We start from the raw sequence: 27,348 nt of genomic DNA, 5'->3' as shown, positions 1-27,348 counted from the left end.
CTCGGTGACAGCTTTCTCATTCTCCAAATTTACAGCTCAGATTGATGTCTCTCCGCCTTGAAATATGGTGTCATTCAGGACTAGCTATAATTTAATGGCGGAACTAAGCTAACGACACTTTTACAGGTGCCGCTAATTGCCGGCACACATCACGAGACGGGGAGAAGGAGAGGCTGATTATGATGCATTGCCCGTGATTACAATGCTATCAGGAGCGCTGCATTGCGGCTATTACGAGCTGAGGCATCTGACATTTAGCGGGTATATGTCAAGTAGCAGTTTTTTTTGCGGCACTTCCATTTGTTTTTGCCCGCTGCCTCTTGGCTCCGCTGACAAGTGAACGTACACTGACTGATAACGCGGCACAGTGCGGTTGTAGAGATTACTGTCATACATTCTGCCTTTGGGGCCCCCGGGAGCGCCATGTTGGATCTCTCTGTCAACAGTTTCTGAGTGCTCCGCTTCATGCGCGTCGAGGTTTGTGTGTGTGTGTGTGTGAGTGTGTGTGTGTGTGTGTGTGTGTGTGTGTGTGTGTGTGTGTGTGTGTGTGTGTGTGTGTGGTAACATAGTTCTCACGTCGTCAAATGCTGCCAAAACTAACCATCCGACTTCCTCTCTCGTCTTTCTTTGCCTTGGAAATGAACTGACTGCGTGGTAGATAGTGATGATATATATTTAACTTGTTATGGCCATAGACTGTAAAAAATAATGGACGTCTTATGCTCACTCCTCCCCGTTTACCATAATGACCACGGCCGTGGGGGAATTCATGGCGGATTTACAGACTCCCCCTCCCCAGCTCTGACGAAGCATGTTCCTAAAAAGGACATACGGGCGGGATCTTCACCGTAGACTCGGCCCTTGCGTGACGTGTAGCTCGCGCTGCTCCAATGCTAACAGTCCGATCCTCATTAAGTACGAGATTTCAAAAATTCTTATTATGAAAACCAGCGTGGTTTCATATATTGTGATTAATCCAGCGTTATCTCAGGAGGAATATCTAGCCTAGTCTAGTGTTGAAACAATTGAAACCAGGCTTTAAAGTTGTTTTTAAGGTGTCTAAACTCCAATGCTTTTCAATGGGGGCCTAGTGGCGATATGGAGGTACTACAGCAATGGCGGAGCAATGGCGGCCCCCAGTGTCGTGGTCATAAAGCAGAGCAGCCAGCGCCCACTGGTTATGGCGCATACCCTTTGTATTGTGAGTTAGGTTTAAAGCTGTACTAAGTAACTCATTCCCCTAGAGGCAATAAGCGGTACTGCAGGTGTCGAAGCATGTTGTGTTTTTATTTTACTCATTAATTGTCCGTGAGAGTAAATACTATGCTCACAGAAAAGATAAAGGGAGAGAGGGCCATTGTACATCCAATTACACAATGGAGATATTTTTTTGTACTCAAACTTGGATGTAAATACAGTTTAAGTGGCGCTAGCCCGCAGTTAGCTTTGCCTGTTAGCTTGTTACCTTCTTCTTCATGACTCCATGTGTGTGTATTGATGGCTCCTACCTGGTGGCAGGGAAGTTGCAATGGTGGTTTTCTGGCCAGAGACACCGGGGGGAGGTGAAAGACCCCCCCCCCCCCCCCCCCCAATCATCTCATTAACACTTGTATTACCTCCAGAGGGACTACGAAAAGGATTTATTAAGGTAAACAAGTCCTGCTTTAAATAAATAGTTGAGTTGAAGTGCCAGTTTACTGACAATACATTTTCAGTTTATGACCTTAAAGGAACAGGCCACCGTTTTTATATATTGAGATATGTTCTTACCAGAGCTTAGACACGAGTGGTCTTTGTGCGTGCCCTCAGTCACGCAAAACGACCAAAGATGTTGCTAGAATTTGGCCTCTCCCAGCATATTCCTATAGCTCCAAACGGGTGTTGAAGTTAGACGCTACCACGCTCTTCCACGGGCACGCACAAAGACCAGACAGGTACGCATCAACTTGTCTAAGCTTAGGTAAGAGCATATCTCAGTATGGAAAAAAAACTGTGGCCTGTTCCTTTAAAGAAATTCACAGATGATAGTTCTGGCTTCAACAATTTCTCTGTAAAAATTAAACAGGGCAAAACCCTGAGTACTTGAAGCAGGCCCGCCCATAATAGTTTAAGGATTACTGAAAGGCAGCAACTTTAAATTGATCTTGATATGCAAAACGCTGACAATCATCTAATCAGATCGGGCCAGGTCTGTCTCTCCCCTTCACCTTGTGGAATATCATCACCGCAGGGACATCTCAGCACTTTGTAACCTTCACTCTGCATAAACCCATCTGACACGTCGCTGTCTAACACGCTGTTTGCCGCTCCCAGTCTGCGTGCCAACCTGCCATTAACTCTTCAAGTGACTGGAAAAGGAAAAACCTTGCAGATCTCGCTCTACAAAAAAGCATTAGGGCTTCGTTTATGCTGGAGGAATGGTGTTGTAATGTGACAGTGGTGGGAGCTCTACCTTAATGGCCCCAGCGTGCGTTGACAGATGAGTTGAGTTTCTCCGGACTGCTGCCTCGATCCAGTTCTTCCCTAAACGACGCAGCGTGTTGTTCTTTCCAGCGAGCCATACAGTAGCTCTGTCCGTCATTAAAGTTATGAATCATGTCCGTGGCTCCCTGTGGGCCGTATCATTGCCTTGCCCCTTAATCTGGGCAGATATCCACACTGGTACATTATAGATTTCTGTTTGTAGAACAATTAACAGCTTACTCATGTTACTCTGTGTCCTGCAGTCGACCCACATTTGCTATTGACTATACTGCTTTCAGTTATAATGTTGAAATACATGGACATATGGAATAGAGCTTCACAATATGCTGTAGCACCTTTAGACATTGCACGCAAGCTCTGGTGTGGTGATGAGGCTGACCTGTAATCATGCAGTTTAGCATTTTTAAAGTTTTTACACTAGGCTGGCAGGAAGCTGAACTCTCTCCCTCTCATTGCTCCCTTTGCTTCCACCTGCAGTCTCAAACTGTGGTCCACAGCGAAGTAAAATTATCTTCCATTCCATATGGTGAATGCAATGGAAGCTTATACAGTCATTAAAGCAGCTGGGCTAAATTTGGAATTCATTGCTAAAGTAATCTCATCTGCATCTTGTGTTTATTTTTCTCCAGTATTGATGCCATACAAGTGCCAAAGCAAATGTATCTATTTCAATATTATGCAATAAAAAAAAAAAATACACTGTAGCCTACTGATTTGTTTGTATTGCCAGTTGTGGATTAGCATTGATTAGCATTTCTTATAACATTTTAAGATGATGCAATTAATATGATTTGTTATTTCATCTAAATAATAACATAACTTGAAAATGAGACTGCTATAAATCCCAGCAGGGATAATATAGCATGAAGATTCACACAGTTTGTCCCTGGGGGAGCGGGGTAGGACCTGGAAGTGTAGGTTTAACTGAGTTCACGTGGGGCAGTCAGATGTCCCCATCCGTCACTCACGCTCTGTGTTCGGTCTGCTCCTCTGAACTAATTGGCCGTCTGTCTGTCAGAGCCTTTGGACAGAGCATGGCTTGTCAGATGCTCCATCTGGAGACCTCTGCACAGTCTGAATCTCTGCAAAAACCAAATAAGCAATGCTTTATTTACTTATTTATAGTACATTGATTTTAACAAGGACATATCTTTGATTTTGAAACACAGTTGTCCAGCTTCCTGTCTGGAGCTTTTGTATGTGCTTGTTTGTGTGAAATGTTTATTTTCGTCCTCGCTGTATTCTTTACACTCTGTGATCTGCACTTGTTTGAATGGCTCTTTGAAAATGCTGTTGCTTTCTTTAGAGTGTGTGGAGATGGTGCTGACCCCCTCTCTCTCTCCTGTCACTTCAGACAGCCTCTCACTGCAGAGAGCTCTCACATCACACTGAAGTCGCTCCTTAGTCTCAGGAAGTGTCTGAGGAAGCACTCTGCACCAGGCAGCTTTCGCAGACTCACAGCTCTTTGCATATTTATGGCCTCCCTGGCTGCTCACAGTTTATATAAAGAAGAAAATGCATATTTTCATGGTTTTTAGTTACGTTGACTTGACATTTTGAGTACCGGTAGTTACATTTTTATTACCTCCGTCTCTGGAATGATTGCAGAATGAATAGCATAAAAAAGCTACGATACTTGCACAAAATGTATCCTAAATAAATGAAATAAAATTAAATTAAATAATTTAAGGAAATAATTGTTCTAGATAGCCCCAAGACATCAACATGATGAAATAGTGGACAGCCCCTGTGGCGGCCCAAATGCCCATGATACAAACAGTCCTGTGCAGCTCCAAACACTGTAAGAGTCTCCTGCAGTGGGCTGCCGTCAGCTGAGCGCTCCGACCTCCTTCAGATTAATAACCCGCAGGTCCAGCTGAGAGCCTGGCCGCTCGGCTGGGGGTGGAGCAGAGGCAGAGGCTGTGAGCTATGTGCTGCTCTGCTCTGCGGGAGGAAATGGATGTCTGTGGCTGCTGTAACAGAGCTGTCGACAGCACGTGGAGGAGAAGTCATCAGTCTTTCTGCGTGTCCAGCGAGGGGGCAACAGATAGACACAAATAGAACATGGGCTTTTTGTGTGCTAATAAATGACTGGATTTGTTTGAAGTCAGACACTAAATTAGCACTATTAATCTCTATGAAGCCGGCCCTGACACTTTTCCGTTGAATCGTTGAATAAAAACCCAAATATATAGTTAATTAACATTTAGCATGTTGTAGAAATGTGTTCAAACAGCAATGACGGCTGTAGAGGCGGCCCAGAAAGCTTTTTGGGACCCACGGTCTGAAACTGAAAGTGCGTACCAAAGGCTGGGGCGTTCCTTTTTCTTTGTTTCAGGGGTACATTTTCTTCCTGTTCCCCCCACAAGTTTTCCCCATGCCACCGCAGAGGGGGTTCATTATTCTCATTTTACTCCTCCACTAATTATCATTATCATTACGCCGGATAATTACCATTTCTCTGCCGAACAACCGTACAGACTACGGCACGCACGTCCCGGAGTCTCACACGCACAAAGGTTATCAATAGCTGCTCAATTGCGGTTTCATCTGCCTAATTATACGATTTGGGCTTTGTGATAAGTGAATAGGAGGGAAAATCTAGATTACGCATGTGGGGAGACGCGGAATGTAAGCAGAGAGACCAGGAATAAACACAAAGCATGCAAAGGATGTTAATTAAAAAGAAGCTGAGCTGGATGGGGGACATAAATCAGGGAAACCGAGCTTATGGTTTACGCTCAGAGCAATGTTGGTAAAGTATCCGGATGAACAAAAAAAAAGAAAAGAAAAATGCACGGCGGACTGTGGGCCCTTGGTGTGGCCTCATTTGAAAGCTAAGACCTACAACATTTTTTGTGACTTTTTCGTTGCTTTTTTAAATTGTTGTTTTTGCTGCTTTTCTGGCATGTTTTTGTCACTCTTCTGTGGCTTTTTCATCATTTTTCGTCATGTTTTTGTCACTTTTTTTATCGCTTTTTCTTTTTTTTTGTATTTTTTTGTCTCTCTTTCATGGCTATTTATCATCGCTTTTTTTTGTCTCTCCTATATCACTCTTTTTGTGCGTGTTTGTTGCATTTTCGTCACTTTTCTGTCACTTTTTCATCACTTTTGTTTGTCCCTTTTCCGCTACGTTCATGACGCTCTTTCGTTGTTTCTTTGTAGCTTTTTCGTTGCTTTTTCCTCACTTTTTCCTCACTTTTTGGGTGCATTTTAATCCTCTTTTTGTTGCTGTTTTTCCCCCAGAAGCTTTTACATTTGGGTTAAGCCAAACTGGTGAAAATGTGCCCAATTCAGGTGGGGCTTAAGAGGTTAAAAAAAAGAATCTATCTTGACTGAATCTACTTTTGCACCTGATAGTATACTGTAACAGCAAAACAAAAACAAACGTGATCAACATTGCTCATTCAGCTTTTTCCAGTGGACTTGAATGAAATCCGGACAATGCATACATATGGCGAAAGCTATTTTTAAGCCGTGGGACACTCCTCGGCTAAAGTGCACAATTAATATGGCTAAATGAATGCAGCAGCAGTGAACAATTGCTCAAAAGTGTTATATTTCAACACTGGGGGCTGACTTAGGGGGAGCTTAGAAACTGTGTTCGTCAGGGGACTTTGTAAATCCCTGTGTGGCATTTCAGAACTGCAGCTGCCGCCTCCGACCTGATGAATGTCCTCTCCATCTGCTGTCGGCTCACTCTGCCTGATACTAATGTAGAGGGCCCCGAACAGCAGCACAAATTCATTAACGGGGGTCCAGGAGTCAGCCCAGTGTAATGTAAACAGACTCTCGCAAAATGCCTTTCTGAACTCTGTTGATTTTGTGCATTTTATCATGAGTCCTTAGAATAGATTAAGATAAAAGTACACACTGCGATATTACTTTAAATGATCATCACAATGTCATTTGTTGATCCTGCACACTTTGCGACTCCATGAGCAAAATGTGCATTGTATTGTTTAAGAATGATTAGATAAAAATATGACTTATCTAATGCATTTTCTTATTCTTAGTCGCCAGTGTTCTCTTGTATTCTATGGTAATGATGCAGTATTTACGGTTATTTTGGTTGTGAAAGCCGAGGAAGTTGGCTGTGAACGCTCGGCTGAGCCTTTGATAGACAAATGGGTCACATCAGTGGAATGTCGTCTACAGTGGACCTCATGACAGACAAGAGGCACATTCTTTTTGACCCCAATTACCCGAGGTGTTCCTTTCCACGGATTATCCACTATAGCTATAGGGTTGCCCCTCTTCTGAACAGGCCTGCACAGGCTGCGGGTTGCTCTCCAGTTGATTGGTGGATGTCACAGTGGCAGCGCTGACTTTTTCTGTCTTGTTATTAAGCGGCTGCCTCTAAACATTATTTTCATTTCTTTACTATAGTTTTCAAAACCTAATAATACATTGTGCATTGGAGTTGCTATTTTATTTCATTGCTCTGCTATAATAACTAATTATTGTTTTGTTTTTGTTCAGAAACACTAATGGACTCCACCACAGCGACGGCGGAGCTGGGATGGACGGTCTACCCAGTGTCAGGGTCCAGTGACAACAGTGTGAGTATTATATTACGATAAACCTCGCCTCAAAACAGCCTTATCTCTCCACAGCTCACATTAGTGACTTCAGGAATGATCAGTTTGACAAACAACCTGCTCTGATACAAGCCAAGCCAAGCAATTTAATCCAATATTAAACAGATGCCGCCACAAAGGAAACAGTGGTCTTTGGTCAGTGACCTGGGATAAATAGTGCAGGGACTTAACGTGTTCAATTAATTAATTACAATAAATTAATGAAGTAACTAATGAACCTACTAATGAAGAAAAAAAAGAAAAACACAATTTATCGCACTTAACTTTAGCGTCACTGAACCTTTCTGAGTTTCAGCTCAAAGATCAGTGCGGCTGCATTTTAGCTCCGTCCCTCTGGGACGTAATTGGCCTGACTTTACCAGGGCTCTGCCCAAAGCCAGTAGCTGCGACTGACTGAGTGGTGCTCAGCCATGAGAGAGACAGACGGAGGCGTCCACGTGTCCACGAGCAGGTAGATCTATAACCTCAGATATCACTGTGTTTGACGACGGCATTTCTATAAAAGTGGGATCACAGCAACTTTGGCTACTTTAGCTTTTTGAATGAATCTAAACCTTTATTGCCCCAGAGGGATTTTTGTATTTCATTCATTCAGCTATTTAAACTGTCAAGCACAGCATAAATTATTTTTGTGCAATCATTTTAAAAGAGTTTTCTCCAGTGTCTTGGGGGAGGATGAAATAAGTCAAAATGTCTGTAAAATATATGGAAATATATTTCCATAGATTTAGTAGATGTTGGCCAACTTCCTGAAGATCAACAGGTACTAAAACGATCATTTCAACATAAGAAAGGTCACCACAGTGACATCAGCGGACACTTGATCAGTGTCTCTGAGAAAGTGCAGGCAGCTGAGTAAATCGGCTCACTCCCCTGTGGTCAATTTACTCCAGCCAGGTTTTGTTATCTCACCTTTAGGTCAAAGCTCAATTAACGATCTGGTCTGTTCACGAGAGTCAAAGCTGCTCAAGCCTTAGCAGCCGATGGTTGAATATTCTAATACCAACTATGAGGCACATTATTGAAGAACTGAAACAAATCCACTGTAGAAATACAATTGTTACCTGTTTTAGTTATCAAGTTTTTTTTTTTTCTAATAAACTGGGGCACTATAACATGCCAAGTGCCGACAGAAGAAGCTTTATCACTCAGACAGATGTCTTATATGTTTTTTGGGTAATAAGGCCTCAAGCGACTCTTTAGCTTCATGTGGTTGAAAATTGGTAAAAACATCAATTGATAAAATTGTTTCATAAAAAGTGATCAATCGATGAATCACTCACCAAAATGATAGTTAGTTTCAACCCTATTATTATCATTTCAATATGCGCCCAAAATATGCTGTGAGATTCTCTGAGTCTGTGTTGCAACATGGCCGAACTGCTTCTCACAGAAGGAACGACCAGTCCCAAAGCCACACTGTTAAGCCCAGAATTCCTAAGCCAGACAAATAGCTCCAGTATGTGTTGCACAGTGCTTTGGTGCTGTTTGATGCACTGTGTTTCCACATGGTTAGCCAAGGCTTGGGTTCCTCTGAGCCACATTGAAGTCAGGCCTACGCAAATCCAGCCAAAACCAGAGTCTCGCTCTCCTTCACTTTTTTTCTCACCACAGGATTTAGGCTTCTTAAACAGAGTCCAAAAAGAAAGAGAAAAATTATGCACTCTTATTTGCGGCTGCATTTAGAAAGAAAGAAGAAAACGCAACCAATTTTACTCAATTAATGGCTTTGTTTTAATATGGTTTCAATTATTACTAATCATTCTCATCGGAAACATGGCCCAGAAGAAACATTTTTCCAATGTTTTTTTTCCCCAAATTGGAATATTCAGGGCAACTTTCTCGTTCAACCTGAAGTTTGAACATAATTTCCATCACCATCACCAAAAGGATTATTTGAAAGACGAAATATCCAATACACACATATGTTGAAGTTTAAGTTTAATAACATAACAAATTGAGAAATCCACTTAATATTCTTTTTCGATTTTATATTACAGTATTTATTATCATGATTTTGTATTATTATTCATTTTAGCATGCTCTCATGTCATTTTTGTAAAATGCTGAAATAAAATAAAACTTAGCAGGGAGGAAAAGTGCATGGTAGTGTAAATGTATTGCCAAGTTAAAAATATTGCACTATGAATCCAATCGCAGGCATGGCAGCCATATTGAACACACAATTATTAAGCTCACCCACCTGTGTGTGAAAGTTCAATTATTTCCCCGCCATCCAGTTTACCCGTCTTATTTTGGCACAATTTGCTCACCTAACAAGCTGGGCACACATTCTGTTTTAATTTAATGGAGCGTACTGTGTCGAGATAGTCGTGTGAAATATTGCGCTGACAAAATCCATTGGACTGGGCTGCCACTAAAAGCACTAAAAGCACTAAAAGTTGTAATAATCTCATGTTCACACATCCTCACCGAATTCTACTTTCTATGTTTTGTCGAACGCAATGAAATGTTACACACGTCTTCCTGAAAATCCCCTTAACAATCGGGCTTTATCCCAGACTTGGAGCGCAATGAAACGCAAACTTCCTGAGATTTAGTCAGGTATTACTCGGCCTACAGTTTGTGTGGGTATTATGCTTTTTTTTTCTTTCTTTTTGTTTTATGAGCGTTTTGGCGTGGTCCGTTGGAAAGCGCACGGCGGCAGTAGGCGAAAGTCTGTCTCTCGCTGCCCACGACAACAGGTGTGGAGACTCTGAGACTGGCCTATAACCCTCGCAGCCAGAGGTGCCCTACAGAAGCTATTGTCTTACACACATGCGTGGCTGTATATGGACTCAGCCAGTGGATCAGTGATATCCAGCAGAGTGCCGCACCGGCGTTTGGCTTTCACTCACTCTGTAGCGTCATGAAATATATCCTGATGTGACATGTGATACTCATAATGGAAACGCAAACAAAACGAAAGCATGTGTCACATCATCCATTTTATTCAACCAGATATATGAACATCAGCTATCACGTTATAAGCGCAAGGCAGTCGTCCAAACACCGCCATAAAGCAACAGATACACGCTGATTTATGTTAAACGCTATCTCAGCTTTTGTAAATCAACTTAATATCTCGCTGTATGTATAGCCAAGCTGTGCCGCTTTTTCATTAGGTAAGATGACAAGTAAAGCAATGGTGTATCTGCGCCAGACGAGTGAAAACTCTATTATTCTTGTCAAGAAGAAAAACTCATAACATAACTTATCTGTCCTGTTAAAAAACACAGCCAAGATATAATGCACAGGTTCCCAAAATAGACTAACTTTTGACCTCAGATTCCAGTGAACATATGGATTCATGAACATTGCTCCACCCACATGAAACATACTGTAGCAACGAGTAACAGGGAATACTGAGCACGAACTGTACTGCACCTTCAGGGGTTTGGTTATAAACCAGTCAAAATGTGAAAAAGATAGGGCTGCATGTTTAGAATCGCTTTAGATTAATGTGTGCTCATTAAGTATTAATAAGCATTAATTTGGACAGAATTGTTTCTCTGTAAAAGCTGCAGGGATGTGGAACTCGTTGCCATTGATTGTTCGAGAGAGTAATACTTTACAACAGTTCAAACTTAATCTGAAGAAGTGGTTGAAAGACGGTCAGATCTGTGAGCATTAACACGGGGGTAGTAGTAGATATGAGAAGGGACACGTTTTTAAAAAACTGTATATAATTGTAATTGCTATTGTAAATACTGTAAATATTGTATCTGAATGTTTGAGGTGTGCCTTATATGTATTTTATATTGTGAACAAACTCTAGAGTCAGATGCTCATCGGTCACTGTTTAAACCTGCTGTCACTTTGCCTCTGCCCAGGGACGACAGATGAAAATTAGCTTGTAGCTCTCACTGGTTTGTGCAACACATTTGTTGTGCAATGTCCCTGTCAAATAAATAAATAAATAAATAAATGGCCTATTACTATGTTAACAGATAAAAGTATAATAAGCAGTGTGTTAATACTTACTACTTAATACACGCATATTATTAAGATAAGATAAGATAATCCTTTATGCTTTAATGCTTATTTGTACCTTATTAATACTTAATGAGCACACCTTAATATAAAGTGTTACCAAAAAGTGATCTTTGATATAGTCTTGAATACAGCAAAAAAACATTTTATTGCTATATTTTACTCCATCTCGTTCCATAATGTTTAGACACAAATGGCTAGCAAATTGTTTTTTTTTATGTAAATGCATCAAAACAGGACTGAATCAGGAACAAATGATAGAAATGGGATGAGAAAAATCAAAACTAAAACTTTTTTTTAAAAGTTTTAAGTTGTCATGCATTTTTGTTTTGGCATGATATGGATACACAGGGTATCTGCAAGTCAAATTTAAGACTTTTTTAAGAAACCCTTTAACAACTTCAAGGCCTCACGGCATCTTCGAGCGGCTTCAACAAAGGTTTTAAATTCTTCAACCGACCGACTTGTCTAGGGGTAGTTTCACGGAATGGTGGTCAGCAGACATGAAGGCAAAAGAGCACAGAGGAGGGAACTTACAAATTATAACATTCACATAATTTTGCCGTCCATTTTATGAATAAAAGTAAGAAATCTACGATATTGTCAATATTTGATTACATATTATATGATGAAGTTCTCTAATAACTGTCTCATGTAAAGCGCTTTGTGACCATGTCTGTGAAAGGCGCTTTACATATAATCCTTTCCTATAATTTCAGATCAAGTTCAAATGTAACACACAAATAATCATATATTTATAATAATATGAATTAATTCTGTAAAAAGACATTACATTTATGCATTTTTTTTTTTTTTTTTTTACATTTTCCAATACCCAAATAGTTAAAAAAAGAAAAAACAAGATTGAATGTGAGAATTGTTGTTTGTGCCGATGGTATCTGAGAATCTAAGCATAAAGCTCTTGTTGTGTAGAATTATAGTTATATTTAATATCCATCTATAACTCCTATGTACAGCACACAGCGGACCACAGCGGATCAGGGTTAAGTGGTCAGGACTTTCATCTCAAGTGGAGCTGCTAAACTCACGAACAACAGGTCAAAGCTCCTCATGACCCTCTCACTGCCTTAATTGAGGGCAGACAACGAGCACGGGCGTTTAGCACCATCAATTGTCAATATGGATCTGTTTAAAGGAGCAGAAAGCCGTCATGATGAAGATTGTTGTGCAGTTAAAGGCGAAGAGCAATAAATAGCTAGTTGTAACTTTGTTGTTACTACAATAGTGGTAATCTCTGCACTAAAAGTAAAATGTAATGTGTTTTTTCATTTAAAGTAAATTGAACACATCCAGTTTGATTCTCATCTCTAGTAGTTTCCAGTTGTGGGGTTGCTAACTTTTGAAGAAATTAGTTCAAATGTTCCGATTATGCCGTCACAAGATAATCATATCTTGTAGCGTGGAATCATGTCGGTGCTTTCACATGTTGTGCATTAGCAGTGGTCAGTGGTAATCGGAGCTGACTTGAGCAGACAGTTGTACTTATGGTTGTGCTTGTATCTGTCCCTCTCTGAAAGTGAGCCTCCTGCACTTCCCAAGGCCCGTGTCGGTGTAATTGAATGCAGAGAGTGGGTGTCATTTGTCCAGGCCGTCCCTGCGGGGGAAGGCTCTCCTGCTCTGACACATTTCCCACATCTGCAAATGGGGCGACGGTGCGGCTGTGGCTGCTCGCAGTTTTCTGCCGGCGCTCCCTCTCTCTCTCTCGCGGTGCTTGATTTTTCTGTAAATAATTCATTTGGCTCTGTCAGTGATAGAGAGCGTAGTGCAGGCTGTGGGTTGTGAAGCACGACTAAGTTAATTCATACGATGTAATGGCAAAAAAAACACGTGATAAATAGACGGTTGGTGCGGCGTCGAAAGTGTGGGAACGGTGTGTTTGAGCGCCGCTATATTGGGACTTGGTAGTGCCCTTGACGGATGTGGGAAAACATTTCAACACTACTCTAGGCTGTCAAAACAGAGAGGAATAACACAATGTATTTCCCCACGTGAAAGAAACAAGCCGTCTTAAAAAAAAACTAACGCTAATGGGTGTTGTTTCATTTGGTATGATGTCTTTCTGCATTAATCATTCTATCTGTGAAAAACACAGACCTTTGCGAAGTTACAGATCCTTATCTCATAATGACTAAAACCACACTGTGTAACATTTCACGCAAACTAAAAATCCCTCCTCTCCTCAGACCTGACTCATTTGTTTCCTCGGAACGGGACGTCATCTGCTCTTCTCTGTGAAGATGCTGCAGTTTTGTTTTGACTACAGGCAGCCAAACATTAACTTTCCAAATGCTTTATTTTGGTCACACACTGGTATCGCTGCCACGTTTTGTTTCATTTAAAGGGATATTTCAGGATTTTTGACATAGGGCCGCAGTTTATATATAGTTTATATATAGGGTATATATATATTTCTTTCAATTCATGTAGTCCTTATATGTGAAGAGTTTAGTGGTGCTATGCTAGTGCTATGTCGATGGTAACTTGTAGCCTGCATTAAAAACAGTCTGACCCAAGCACAGTGCACCTGAGCCAAATCACTTATAATACCAGACCACTGGTTTAAATGTCTGTGTCGAGTGAATAATTTTTGAAATATAACCATTTTGCATTTAGAATAACTTATATTTGAGCAGCATCAGCTTCCTGGTTCAAGCTATGCAGCGGCGGAGTGATCTACTAGCTTACCGGATCGTACCAGTAGTTTGTTTACCTGTGGCCGGCATTACTACACGTGAAATTTACAAAGGAGCTTTCTACAAATCAGATATGGCAACGTTTGGAGGACTACCCCATGATTTTGAAGAGGTTTTTAATGCAGGCTACTAGTTATCATAGACATGGGCTATCACTAGCCTAGCTCTACTAAACTCTTCAAATATAATGACTGCATAAACAAAATAAAAATAATATCTCAAGAAACACTCTGGGTAGCTAGGAAATGAGGCCCTATGTCAAAAATTCAGAAATATCCCTCTAAGATATCGCGTTGACGCTTCACAATAGCCTATATTTAGTTTAGTTCAGAAAGTAGACATAAAAAAAGCAACCTTCCGGGTTAAAGTGAAATGCTTTCGGAGGATTCATTTAATTGTCCTGCAGACACTTCTGACTGATATTAGGCATTTTTGGTGTTGCTGCTTTTTTTGTGTGTGTTCAATGTGGAAATGTCAATGTGAGGTGTGAAAAGCTCTTCTTGCATTGTCATTTTTCACAAAACTAGTTTTCGCTTCACAAAGTTGGCCCCAAAAGAATGAGGTCGTTGTCAATTTGCAATCTGACTGAATATCTTTCCATTGGCTCTTGGCCTCAGCCCACACAGAAACCTTCAGACAACCTGGATTTATTATTAAAAAAACATTAGCTCTTCCAAAGATTTACATCAGATGTCACTTTTCACTTTGTTTGGCAGAGGACTCTTCGAAAGTGCCCATCTTTAGAAAAAAAAAGCTTTCAGAGTGAACATCTTGTGGTTATTTTACACTTCGACCCTCTGTCTTTTACCCTTTTGAGGTTTGCATTCAAAATCCCCTTTCAAATACCTGCCTTAGTGCATGTCCTTGAACATGACAGCCCATCCATTACCGACATTACTGCCAATTAATTTGGATTTTGGACGTCGGTGAAGAGCCACGATGTAAACACGTCTCTCTTTTCTTCAGACGACGGTGAAATTAGCGGTGATAGAGGAGCCCAATGTTGAATCTCCGCAAGTACTTCGTGAGTGAAGGGGAGTGCTGTCTTTGGCCTTGACGCAGTGTTACGGTTGGCTTTGCAGGGACCGGCTGTCACAGAGATGTATTACGGAGGTTAGCTGAACTCGGCCCGTCTTCCCCGGAGAGGCACTAGACGATATTGATTCTGAAGTTCATTGTCAGTGAGCGTCGCTGAACTGTGCCGCTTAAATGTAACTCTGAGAAAGTCAACTGGACTGCAATAACCCCAGCTGTCCACGATATACTGAAATATAAGGTGAACAAGCGTCAGAGAATGTATTGTCCATATTGCAATAAACTAGATGGTGCCGTATGCTCAGGAAGTACTCGCAACCATATTTTTCTTCCTCTGTGTTGACGTCTGATTCTAAAAATGGGCATATTTTCTTTTTATTCTTAATATTACACGAGGCTTGTTCAGAGTCTGTACATGTGTTTACCATGAGCATTAAAGCAGTACTAAGTAGTTACCTTAACGAATCCTTCTCGTAGTCCCTCTGGGGGTAATACAAGTCTTAATGGGATGATTGGGGGGGGTGGTCTTTCATCTCCCCTTGGTGTATCTGGCCAGAAAACCACAATTGCAACTTTGCTGCCAACAGGTCGGAGGCCCAAATACACACTAATGGAATCACGGAGAAGAAGCTAACAGGCTAACGGGCAAAGCTAGCTGCGGGCTTGCGCCACTTAAACATTATCTCCATTGTGTGATTGGATGTGCAATATCCCTCTCTCCCTTTGTCGTTTCTGTCGGCGCAATATTTACTCTCACGGACAATTAATGAGTTAAAAAAAAAAACACAACATGCTATGACAACTGCAGTGGCGCTTATGGCCTCTAGGTGCATGAGTTACATAGAACCGTTGTAAGGAATTAATTTCAGACGTACATTCTTAAGCATTTAACTTAACCCCTACCTGAACCGAGCACATTTTCTCTAGTTTGGCTTCACCCAAAACCTAAAAGCTTAAAAAAAAGCATCAAAATAGAGACAAAAACAAAGACGAAAATGCAGCAAAAAAACGTGACAAAAACAAGGTGAAAACGTTGCCCTGCGGAAGAAACGCGTCGGCATGTCCGTTCAATAAAGTACTTTTAATTAAGTGTCTCAGATCCTTTTTTCCCCTCTGTTTATCAAGTTTTATACCTGATCTCTGAAGTGCACCTGCGCCTACTTTTTTGGACCTACTGATGGCATGGTATGTTTTTTATTTGGACAGGGACAGTGCACAATTTAACATTGACCAAAAGGAAAGATGCATTGTGCCAGGTTATAGTACAAAAGTGCTAATTCCCACCTGTAGTCCCTGGGCAGGTTGATGTTACAGTACAAATCTACAAATCTACTTTTTGCTGTTTTTCTGAGGCATTACACTGTTTCTCTCCAGTAGATTTGGGTAGTACCGAACTGGAAGAAATGCAGTTAGTTCAGGCGTTGGATAAGAGGTTAATCAATGAAGTCTGAATACTTGAGCCACAATGGAAAGTCAATCTACATATTATTGTAAGGTAATCAGTTTTTAATTATGAAAATCTATCTGATTCATAATAAAATAGAGGCCATTGTATACCACAACAACGTGTTTCCTTCAACTGTACTGATACCGCACGTCTGACATTATTCCTCCGTTCAAACAATACATATTTTTGCAGTTTACAGTTTGCCGGAGTGTCGTCATTCCTTTAACTGAATTACAGTTTGTATGGAAATGCCAGAGGGCAAAAGAGAGAAGCATCCGTTAGGAGCCGGTTTTGTCGACGAAGATGAAAGTACAAGTTTATTCTGTAACAACACAGAAGCGCCTGCAAATGTGGGTGATATAAATCTATTTCTCACAGTGACAGGTGTGTCGCTAACTGACAAGCGGCACAGCGTAATGTTAGTCAGTTAATGTACGACAAAAAACACTATTGCAGTTCTTATTTTTTACGCGGTTTATGGATTTGATGGATTTTCTTTCTCTTCCACCAATGCGTTAAAAGTTTGTAACCATACAGAGATAAAAGTGTTAAAGCAAGTCGATTTACGGCATTACCTTGAAAGTTTGTGTGTTGAAACATAATCACGTCACCTGCCGGGAACGCGAAAGAGTAAAACTCATTTGGCTGCTTTGACGTTGCATAAACAGGATTATTAAAAGCCTGGGACCCAACAAGAGTAATTAAAACATAAAAGAGAGGGGTTTTGTTTGGAGGTAGTCATGCATTGAATCTCACAAGAGTACGCTGTGTGTGCATGGGGTTCTCTCAGGGGACAGAAGAAGATTCACTTCACCACAATAAAAGTATTTCCTGGTTGCTTACCCCCCGAGGTTGATTTGATGACATTTTAGGTGAGTCGAGGTTGGAAGACAAGTTTTGAATCTATCTGTACTAGAAATCACAACTGTTCACCTTCACTCTAATGTTGGCATACAGTCTATTCTATATATAAAGTAAAACGAGACTTTACTTCCTTTGCCTTCATCCTGACTGGCCCTAATCATTTCTGACACTCGCCACCTCCACTTTCTGTACTTAAAACACATGACCAGCCTTTTCACACCGGCGCTGGGTGCAAAGCTGTGAAAATGAAGACGTTTCTTCTGATTTCACACTCCAAGCTTGATCGTTAGGCTCTTATTATGCCCCATTTGCTTCCCTCCACTGGCCGTGATGAAAGCAGGGCTAAGAGGCCACGGTAGGACAAAAAGGGGCCCTCCATCAAAACGCATTTTGTTTGGGGTCTTTCTGCCACCCCTTCCCCTCCCATCCCCCCCGCCTTCGAAATACAGGACCAAACACTTTCCCCCCCGTCTGAGTCTCTCATTAGTGACCACCCCCACCTGCCTCCGCATTCATGTTTTTAAACTGTTTTTATCCCGGGCTGCGGCAGACTGTCCACTCTGCTTTAATTGGCCCACAGCCGCCCCACTGCTTCTCAACAAGTGGGAAGGTCAATGGCTGCGCATGACCTGAGATGATGATGTCTGCCAGCTCAGGGCCAGAAGACCCGGCAGCTCTGCACTTTGGAGACGTGTTAGTTAATCCAAGCTCAGAATGTTGAATCTGCTACGTTGTCATCCAACACAACTTGCGAGCCAAAAAATAAGATAACTGTAATTCCTGAAATGAGTTGCTGTGGCTTAGTGGCTTTTGATATTGCAGATCGATTACACTTTCCGATATTTTTAAACTGCTCCCAAAGGGTTGAGACAGCCACACGCGACCACTAAATGCCTTTTGATTTCTCACACAGAGTTTTACGGGAACCACAGTTTATCTGCCTCGAACTCGTTCTAATCTAATGTCAGTAAAAACAGTATGAAATAACTTTTTTTTTCCCCTTACTTGACTTGATTCAGCCAAGCATGCTTTCCTTTCTGTTTGGGTTGGCTCTTGAGAGTGGTCGGGCACTGGGTCAAGCCTTTGCTGAGCTGTGATTAATTAAGACATGGGAATTACCAAACTAAAGCTGTTGTAATTAGTCCAGGGTGTTTGATAGAGGTCGCCCTGTAACACGCGGGGTGATTTTCTTCCCCGAGCCCGTCAAAAACTGTCAAAATCCTCATGAGCGGGCACTAATTTGAGGAATTATATCAGCGGTGTAGTGAAGAGTGAAAAGCGGTGGGGCGCTCAGGGGTTGCCGCTGATTCAAAGTGTCTCGTGGGGGTTAAGAACAGACTTTCTTTCTTGGCTGCGTCGTCGGGGTCAAGGTTATGACCTCCAAGTTGAGTGGAAACACAGCGTCTTGTGTAGTTTATGGCCAAAAGGCAAAAAAACACCAGATGCAACTCGGAAGGACCTGCATAATTACATAGGTGTAAAGTAAACAGTGTCTAAAAGTTATTCTTTTTCATCTGGGTGTGTGGCTTTGACCTCAGTGTGTGTTTTCGCCCATTGGTTTTGCACAAAGTTAAACTGGTGCTGAATAGAAAAGAGTGGTCAGAAAACACATGACATTTGACTTGGCTGCGAATTCAAAAGCATTTCGAAATATGTGTAAGGAGGTATGAGCAATGTGACCAAGTTGATAGAACCAAGATTAGATTTCAAGTGTTGTTATATCTGGAATAAAAATTGTGAAAAGAGACTATTAGAATAAAGTAACTTAATCTGAACTAATATTTAAGTGAAAGCATAATTACAAGAAAATAAAGTTATGTGTCTTCTACAAAATGTTAAAGAAGAATTAAGTAACATGTTTACCTTAATAAATCCTTTACATAGTCCATTTGGGGGTAACACAAGTGTTGATGGGATGATTGAGGGGTCTTTCATCTCCCCTGGTGTCTCTGTCCAGAAAACCACGCTTGCAATTTCCCTGCCTCCGGGTCGGAGCCACCAATACACACTAACAGAATCACGAAGAAGAAGCAAGGAGGCTAACGGGCAAAGCTAGCTGCAGGAGTTACTTATTTCTGCTTTAAGCTATTTGTCTATCCAAAAGCATATTTGGCTTCGTTGTACATCTGAATTCATCTTGGTTGGTTTTATCTGGCTTCACAAGAGCGGTAAAATATAATACAATGGATAAAGCTTTGGCAACAAAAACACTAATAAAGGTGCAATGAAAGTGCCTAATAAAAATCCAATAAAACACAAGCACTATCACATAAAAGAGAGTGGCTATGAGATTAAATGCCAGCTTTACAAGTTCTCTGAAGTATTAAAGTAAATGTTTACTGTCAGTTCACTTTGTCAGTACTCCTGCTAATTCATTTTCCTCTGTTGTCTTCCTCTTTTACAGTGGGAGGAGGTGAGCGGTTACGACGAGAACATGAACACGATCAGGACGTACCAGGTCTGCAATGTGTTCGACTCCAACCAGAACAACTGGGTGCGCACCAAGTACATCCGCCGACGGGGCGCCCAGCGCATCCATGTGGAGATGAAGTTCTCCGTACGGGACTGCAGTAGTATCCCCAATGTCCCGGGCTCCTGCAAAGAAACGTTCAACCTGTATTACTACGAATCGGACTCGGACACGGCCACCAGACACTCTCCTCCTTGGATGGAGAACCCCTGGATCAAAGTGGACACCATCGCAGCCGACGAGAGCTTCTCCCAGGTCGACTTAGGAGGCAGAGTGATGAAGATAAACACGGAAGTTAGAAGTTTTGGCCCTGTTTCAAAAAATGGCTTCTATTTGGCCTTCCAAGACTATGGCGGCTGTATGTCGCTGATAGCTGTCCGCGTCTTCTACCGGAAGTGCCCCAGGATCATCACAAACGGGGCATTGTTCCAGGAAACACTCTCAGGAGCAGAGAGCACTTCCCTGGTGGCTGCAAGAGGCGTCTGTATCCCTAATGCTGAGGAAGTGGACGTGCCGATTAAACTCTACTGCAACGGAGATGGAGAGTGGATGGTACCGATTGGACGCTGCATGTGCAAAGCTGGGAATGAGGCTGTTGAGAACGGGACTGTATGCCGAGGTATGTCTTTACATTTTAAAATGAAATCAGACATGCTTAATGCCAATCCAAACACTACTAAATCCCTTCCATACGGCATGAAGCAATCTCAACTCAAAGATGCATTCGGTTTTAGCTCCCCCATATAGGAAAATGCTTATGCTTATCCTTATTGTGAATATATACATTCTACTTTATTTCCATCTAAATGTCAGCATTTTTCCAGTTTGTGCTCAGCCGACAAACGCTGCTGAATATATCAATTCAAATGATAATTTTAGTCAGGGTTTGATCAGAGAATGTAGAGCTGCATTCATGCTGGAAATCAGGACAGTTCTTTCATTCCAACGGATAAAAGGGATATGTGGGCGTCACTGCAGGTGTTCGGTCACAAATCTCAACTTGACAGTAAGCGTTTTGTGTCTTTGATCAAAGTGCTCACCGACAAGAATCGTCTTTTTGAGGTCTCTAATTTTAGCTTCTTCGTACAATTTGAATGCTTTTGTTCTATTCTATTTTTGTAAAGTACTTTGTCTGGAGATTTATGCAACAGAAAGGTCGGCAAATATCGCCTTTCTGTCGGTTCCGCTGTCTCCTTTCTCATGTGAAACCAACATAGACATTTTGAAAGTGACAAATTTCACTTATAATCTGCCGGTGAAATGTCTTCCTTCATCCGGGTGAACAAAGAGGACATTTTTCGAAATTGCCCCCATCTTCAATATCAATTTTCACCTCTCGCAGGCAAATCGATTTGAGCTTCAGAGCATCGATGCCGCAGACATAGTGCCATAGTGAATTGGGCCGGTGCGGTGGCAGGTGGCATTTGGTCAACGTGCGCTAGGCTCCTCATCATTTGTAGCAGTGTGAGCGAGCGGGAGCCTGCAGACTGGAGTCCCGCTGTTGTAGCCCCGAACAACAAACCTCCCACCTGTGCCTGTGATGGCTGTCTGGTGTGTGTGAGGCTGTAATTACAACACTTCCCCCTCGTGTGTGTGTGTGTGTGTGTGTGAGCAGGGAGGAGGAACATGCCGGGTGCTGCTTTGTAAACACAGCCAGGCCTATTCTCTGACTGGTAATGAGGATAGAGGCTCGCTGTTCCTCCTACAGAAATACATGCTTGTAATGAGAAGCACAGGGTATAGAACGCACAAACATACACACGCTAACAAGAGAGCAGAGGAACCACTCTCGTTGGCATGTTTCAAATCTTTTAATTGTTACAAATGGGATCACTTTTGACCTCAGTACTGTAGAGCGTCTGCCAGTGCTGATGTCACACTGTACCTGAGCAGCCTTACCTTTTGACACGACAGCTGTGGGTTCAGTTCTGAGAGTGGCCATGTCTTTAAGTTGCCCGTATGTGAATCAGATATAGAAAAAAAGCTAGCATTGCTACAATGACGTTGTTGCTGAGATTTTGCCGATGCTTTCTTTGTTTAACAGATATTTTCAGTTTCGTACACATGGCCATCGGCAAGCTGAACTCCCTGAACTCCCTCCCACCCCTCTTACCCCTCCCCCCCTCCACAATCAAGGATGAGAGAAACATAATTTCAGACCATTCACACGGTTTGACAAATAAAAAATCTTGAATCTTGAATCCTGAATATATAAGAGTCTGCATTCTATGGTAGCCTGGTAAACCACACCCACTTCTTTTCTGCTCGAAAGAAAGTGGGTCTGGACATACACGGTAAACAAGTGACTGATTGGCGGCTAAGGCCTAGCCGAACCATTCACGACCGTCACAGAGAATTGACAAGGTTACGTCACTCGCTGCACCACTATGTTTTAGTTCAATCAGTGACAAAAACTGATCATGGTTAAAGTAGTCGAGGATTTTGCCTTTGCGTTCTTGTCAGTTTATGTTTACTACAGCTGGGTATGCCAGCCTAATTCACCCCAAATAATGAACACTTGTGTATAAGATCTGCAGTTGCATGTAGCTAACGTCCTCATATGAAAAACACAAGAGAATGGGGAAAAGCAAAGGAAAAGAAACCTTTGACAGCAGTGTTGCTCGGTGGCATTATCACTCTTTTCGGTTTATATTTTGCCAAAAGTAACTCATAGTAGTGTAAATCAGCTAAATTTTTGACACAAACACAAACATATTACATTTTTATAGCCGTAACTACTAATACAGAATAAATTACAGTTTTAAAGTGACTTGCCAAACACTGGGTGCCAGGCTAGCTTCCCTGCGTGGAATGGACAGGGCAAAGCTTGGGAAATTCTATAGCAACACAATGTTATGCTCCAGATCTGGAGTCACTGGCCATATGCTGCGCCCATCGCGGCAATGCATGGATTAAAGCATGTCTTATAAGCATATTTCAAAGAGTCGCTACAGTATGAGAGGGTTGGGACTGTCCTCTTCGTCACGCCGTATCCCCCACCATCATGTGACGCCTGGAGTCCACATTAAAGCTTTATGAGAAGAATGCATTATCTAAGATTGCAGCTGTGGATTGCTACCCACAGATGGAGATTTTATATGGCTCCACACAATAGCTGCAAGTCAAGGGCTGCACCTGATTTAGGGAAAGGGTATGTAGGATTCACTCTTAAAGGTTAAAAGAAAAAGTGCTGTATCTGAACCTACGTTGCCTTTAACTGCATATTGAGGACATACCACTGTGCAGTCATTGCTGCAAACCTGAATGTGGGAGAAATGTGTGCATCTCGATTTATAATTGTAAATGTGCATTTTTCAGATTTTCTGTACAATGTAGAGGATGATCTTAAAGCATTTTCTTTTTTGTATAGTTGTGCTAGTGGTTAGGAGTTGGATACTGTCCCTAAATTATTCAGCCCTTATACACTAAGACTATTAATCTCACTCTTAACTGTTTGATGAGTTGTGTGTGTGGACGTGCAGCCCCCCCACATTTTTGACGGACAGCGTACCGTAGACGTCTTTCTAAACACTGAAAGCCTATCTATGGTTGGTTAAACCTGTGGTCAGTGCCTGCCTTTCAAGTGCCAGAAGTTGGATAATTAACTCGTCCATGAGGGATGCATCTTGGTTTGCCCATATTGTAATGAATTGATTTGTAAGAGATGCCGTTTGTGGTTCTTGGGTAGATATCCTCTTTCATAGGTGGATTATGGAGCTAAGACGACACGCTAGATGAAAGGGAGTATCGGTGAAGCAATATGAATATGGGAACAACTGCTTTGTTCCAAGATCTCTTCAACTAAACGTGTAATTACGCATGGAGAAATTAAAGGCTTGGCGGGGCTCCCAGCAAATAATTACGCTGTCATGAAATATGTCAAAATATTGATAGTGGAAGCGGTGCTTACATCAAATTGCAGCCGCTTTTTCAGCGCGATTGTCTTACAAGAAATATGAAGTTTTCTTCTCAGTGAAATTCAAGGGGTTTGAAAACCAGTGGAGACGGACTAATTTCTGCTCATCTCTAAAAGTCACGATGATTAGTTTTGGTGTGAATTGACACTCTATTTTGACATATGGGGCATTGTCACTAAGAAGTTGCTTCTTTTCCAATGTGAGTTAGGTTCATGCGGCTCTGTGGAGAGAGCATTTTCTTCATTAAAAATTGGATTTCAACATCTGAACCACCGACTGACCTGAGACGATAGAAATGGCAAAGTCTCACAAGGGGATTTAAATGTAAGAACTGAGCCACATTGGCCAAGTCGATGTTTCTTCTCCACAGGTTTGGCCAAACAAATTATGAATTAAATACATTTACATGATTTGAGGAGATTTGGATATGCTTGAATATTTTCAGAAAACTTGCAACAAATCAGTTTGAATACCAGGGGCTGTGTCTGCATTTCTGGAGGGGAAAAGCACAGTGCAGCACATAATCTACGATTCACTCGGTATGAGCCAATCATGTATATTCTCAGCAGTAAACAATCACAGTCCAGGTTTGCACCGTTACACCCAGAGCAATTAGATTAGGAAGGAGGAAAAGTGCCTCTCACCCCTGTGCTTGTAGATAAAAAGAGTTGAGGGGCTCGGGTGTGAAGGTGAGCAAGGCAGTGTAGATTAGATTGAAAGAGGTGGGGAGGAGGGACTGGAAAGGAAACAAATTTTCCGTCAGAATCCCCAATTATTACCAGCGTTACAACTGGAGAGGGTTTGAGGGCTAGAAATCAGTGTAGCACAGTCAAATCTGCGGCGTTATTTCCCCTGGTGGTTCTGTCTTATAATGGCGGGCCTAATTGACTTACCGCACACGTGGGGTAACTGCCTCGCCAATGACTGTCCTCTGCGCCGGAACGAGACGCAAAGCAAAACAAAACAAACGCACCCCTCAAGGCTTATACGCTGTAAGCAAACAGATATGAAGGCAGCTTTGCGTTGAGCTGTAATAACAAGCAAGGAGGAGCGAGAGAGAAAGCAAGAGAGAAATGTCAAAAATAATGGGTCTCCTCACAATGTTATGCTAGAGTAAAAGCTCTGCTTATTTCCTCAGATTAATGGCTGCTTTAGCTGCTGGCTGCAGCCATGAATGTTTTGCTGAACATTATTTTCCCAACAGATGTTCATTACCGCAGCATTCGCCTGGTAAATGGCCATGCAGACAACATGACTCAATTTCAGCATGAAAGGCAGCGCTTGCTAATTTACATACTGATCTTTTTAGCACAAAATAAAGCCGGGTCGACGTGTGTTTGATAGTTGCCACCTTAGAGGGATGTTTCAACCAAGACAAAACCAGAAGGAGAGCTATAAGACAAGTCGTTTTGCTAACGGAAGCTCCGGAGAGCACCGCAGCTGTGATGGCTTTTCAGTGTGTCCAGGTGCCTCTTTCCCATCTCTTTCCCCCCTCCTGGTTTTACAGTTTAGGCAGTTTGAAAAAGCTTTGGACAATCCTCAAGAGATAAAGGTTGTAAGACAGCAATTGAATTACCAGACCCAATAGCATTAGTTATTTATCGTATGTCTACGTAGAGTAATTCCTCTCACATGAAAATGTGTCATATGCAGATGTGATAATGTGACCTGTGAACTTGTAAATCTCCTGAATCACAGATCACAACCTGCTGAGTATCTTAACACATGCTTCCAAATGTTTTTCACATAGAAAAAAATCTGATAGTTCAACATGGGCGCCATCAGTGTTCTCTGACATATTTTGAATGCCAAACTTAATATTACATTTAATTCTTTGAAACAGACCCTGGTTGGTTATCCCAGGAGATTATGGTCTGTTTTGATTACTCTGTATCAATTTTACATTAGGTACAGTATTTGGATCACCTTACACTTGTGCTGTGGCTTATCGAAGTAAAGAATTTGGAAGGGGGCTTAATAATCATTACGTTTGGCCACTTCCTTGTCCATTTAATTATAGTAATGCAATGTAGAAGAGAGGCACATTTGTTGTTGAGAATACAACACAGTGTTTGCCTTTCAATAGTAAGACCGGTGACATTTTAGCTCAATGCAGATTTGTGTCATGAGCACACTAGCCTGGATGTTACAATTTACTTTTATTTCTTAGTTTATGTGGTCGGGACAGTGTATGTTAAAGAACAAACAAGAGACTCACGCATGTAAACACACCACGCCAGATTGTAGCCTGGCCTATTGTGCATGTTTGTAGTGGTAGGGGAAACCGTATTCCTCTGTATAAGTTGGTGATTAGACTGTTATTCTAGAATGATACGTTGTTCTGGTGTGAGAGCTGCCTTTGCTCTAAGTTAAGCTGCTGGTGAACTTGTCCAGGCCTTGCTGCCTTTATATAACGGAGCGGGCACATGCACGGAAGCAGCTCTTCCATATGTGCCTCTTCCCCGTCATCAGGGACACGGCCGGGGCTTTGTCAAACTATCCCCTTGTGCTCTTGCTCCGCTGTCCCGTTAGAGCATTCGCGTCTGTCCCGTGGCTAAAGGAGCCTGATGGATCAAGCATCTGTCTGGTTAAAGGATGAGAAACAATTGGTCGCTTCGGCAGGAATCCCTCTCGAGTATCGCTGACCTTGTTTCCTCTGATGATGTATTAGAAGTCGGTCAACATTGTGAGAAAACTCTGGTGCCTTGTGTTGGGTGCCGTTGACCTATATGGGCGCTATTCTCTCGAGTCGCTTGGCCATTCCTTACATTTGCGGCATATGGTGGCCGTACTTTTGCCCCGGTTGCAAGCATTTGTTCATTTGCATTTGACTCTCAGGTGTGGTCTGTTCGCAGCATCATTACACTGTGGCGTACACACGCTTTTGTGCTTATGCCGTAGTGCAAATTCCATTGCTATATCGTCGTGGTTGTTAAAATTATTCGTCAGTTGGTTCCACTTGCGCAACTCCACAACTGGCCTCCCTCTGACTCCGCGCCGGTGCGGTAAATCACGCTGGGGCATGATAATGGAATCTAAAATAAGAAACATCGCACTTCGGAGAGATCCGCCGTGGTGAATTTCAAATGATTTAGTGTTAAACAGCTGCACGGGCGAGAGATACATGGGGAGGAGAGAGAGATGAAAACAAGGGCGGTGTGGACGAGTGATGCTAACAAGGACATGTGGAGCTCTGGAATTCACCTGTTAGTGCTGAATGCTTTCACTCCACTCTGGAATAGGAGAGATGCCAAAGGATCTTCATAGGGCTGCCACAACAATTGATAGAAGTGTTCGAGCCCATCTTGAAACTAGGGTCGGGCGATATGGCCTCAAATCTATATCACAATATAAAAAAGAAATATCACAATAGCGATATATTTAACGATATAATTGACAATGGACAAATTAGTTCAAAATCCCAGCCTTAAAGGGACTATACAGAGTTTAAAAATGTCCAAATTAAGTGTTTTCCTCCCCCTACATGTTTCAACAATGTCCTAAGGTGTAGAATGAGCTCAGACATGTTCACCACAACTGCCTCTAAAATCCTGCACCGTCCGTCACTCAAAAAGGTGTTACTTCGGGTCCGTCATGCTTGAGCTTAAAGGGATATTTCAGGATTTTTGACATAGGGCCTCATTTCCTAGTTATCCAGAGTGTTGCTAATTTCTGGAAATATTTTTTTAGTAATTTATGCAGTTCTTCTGTTTGGAGAGTTTCGTGGTGCTAGGCTAGTGCAAGGCTAGCGCATCTCTACGATATCAGCTCGCCTGCATTAAAAACAGTCTGACCCGCTCCACAGTGCACCTGAGGCAAATCA

General features: G+C 42.0%; 1 protein-coding gene across 4 annotated transcripts in view; it reads left to right on the top strand.

The window, feature by feature from the left end:
• Positions 1 to 27,348, top strand: part of ephb2b (eph receptor B2b) — a 124,093-nt gene that overhangs the window by 37,588 nt on the left and 59,157 nt on the right. For all 4 annotated transcript variants that reach the window (XM_079579095.1, XM_079579094.1, XM_079579093.1 and 1 more), the window contains exons 2-3: positions 6,967 to 7,046; positions 19,543 to 20,227. In XM_079579095.1, the coding sequence (XP_079435221.1) occupies positions 6,967 to 7,046; positions 19,543 to 20,227 (765 nt within the window). The remainder of the gene's footprint in view (positions 1 to 6,966; positions 7,047 to 19,542; positions 20,228 to 27,348) is intronic.

The sequence above is a fragment of the Gobius niger genome (assembly GCF_951799975.1).
Source record: "Gobius niger genome assembly, chromosome: 20".
Lineage (NCBI taxonomy): Eukaryota > Metazoa > Chordata > Actinopteri > Gobiiformes > Gobiidae > Gobius > Gobius niger.
Note: the sequence above shows the minus strand (reverse complement) of the source record. Positions and strands in the feature narration are given on the sequence as shown.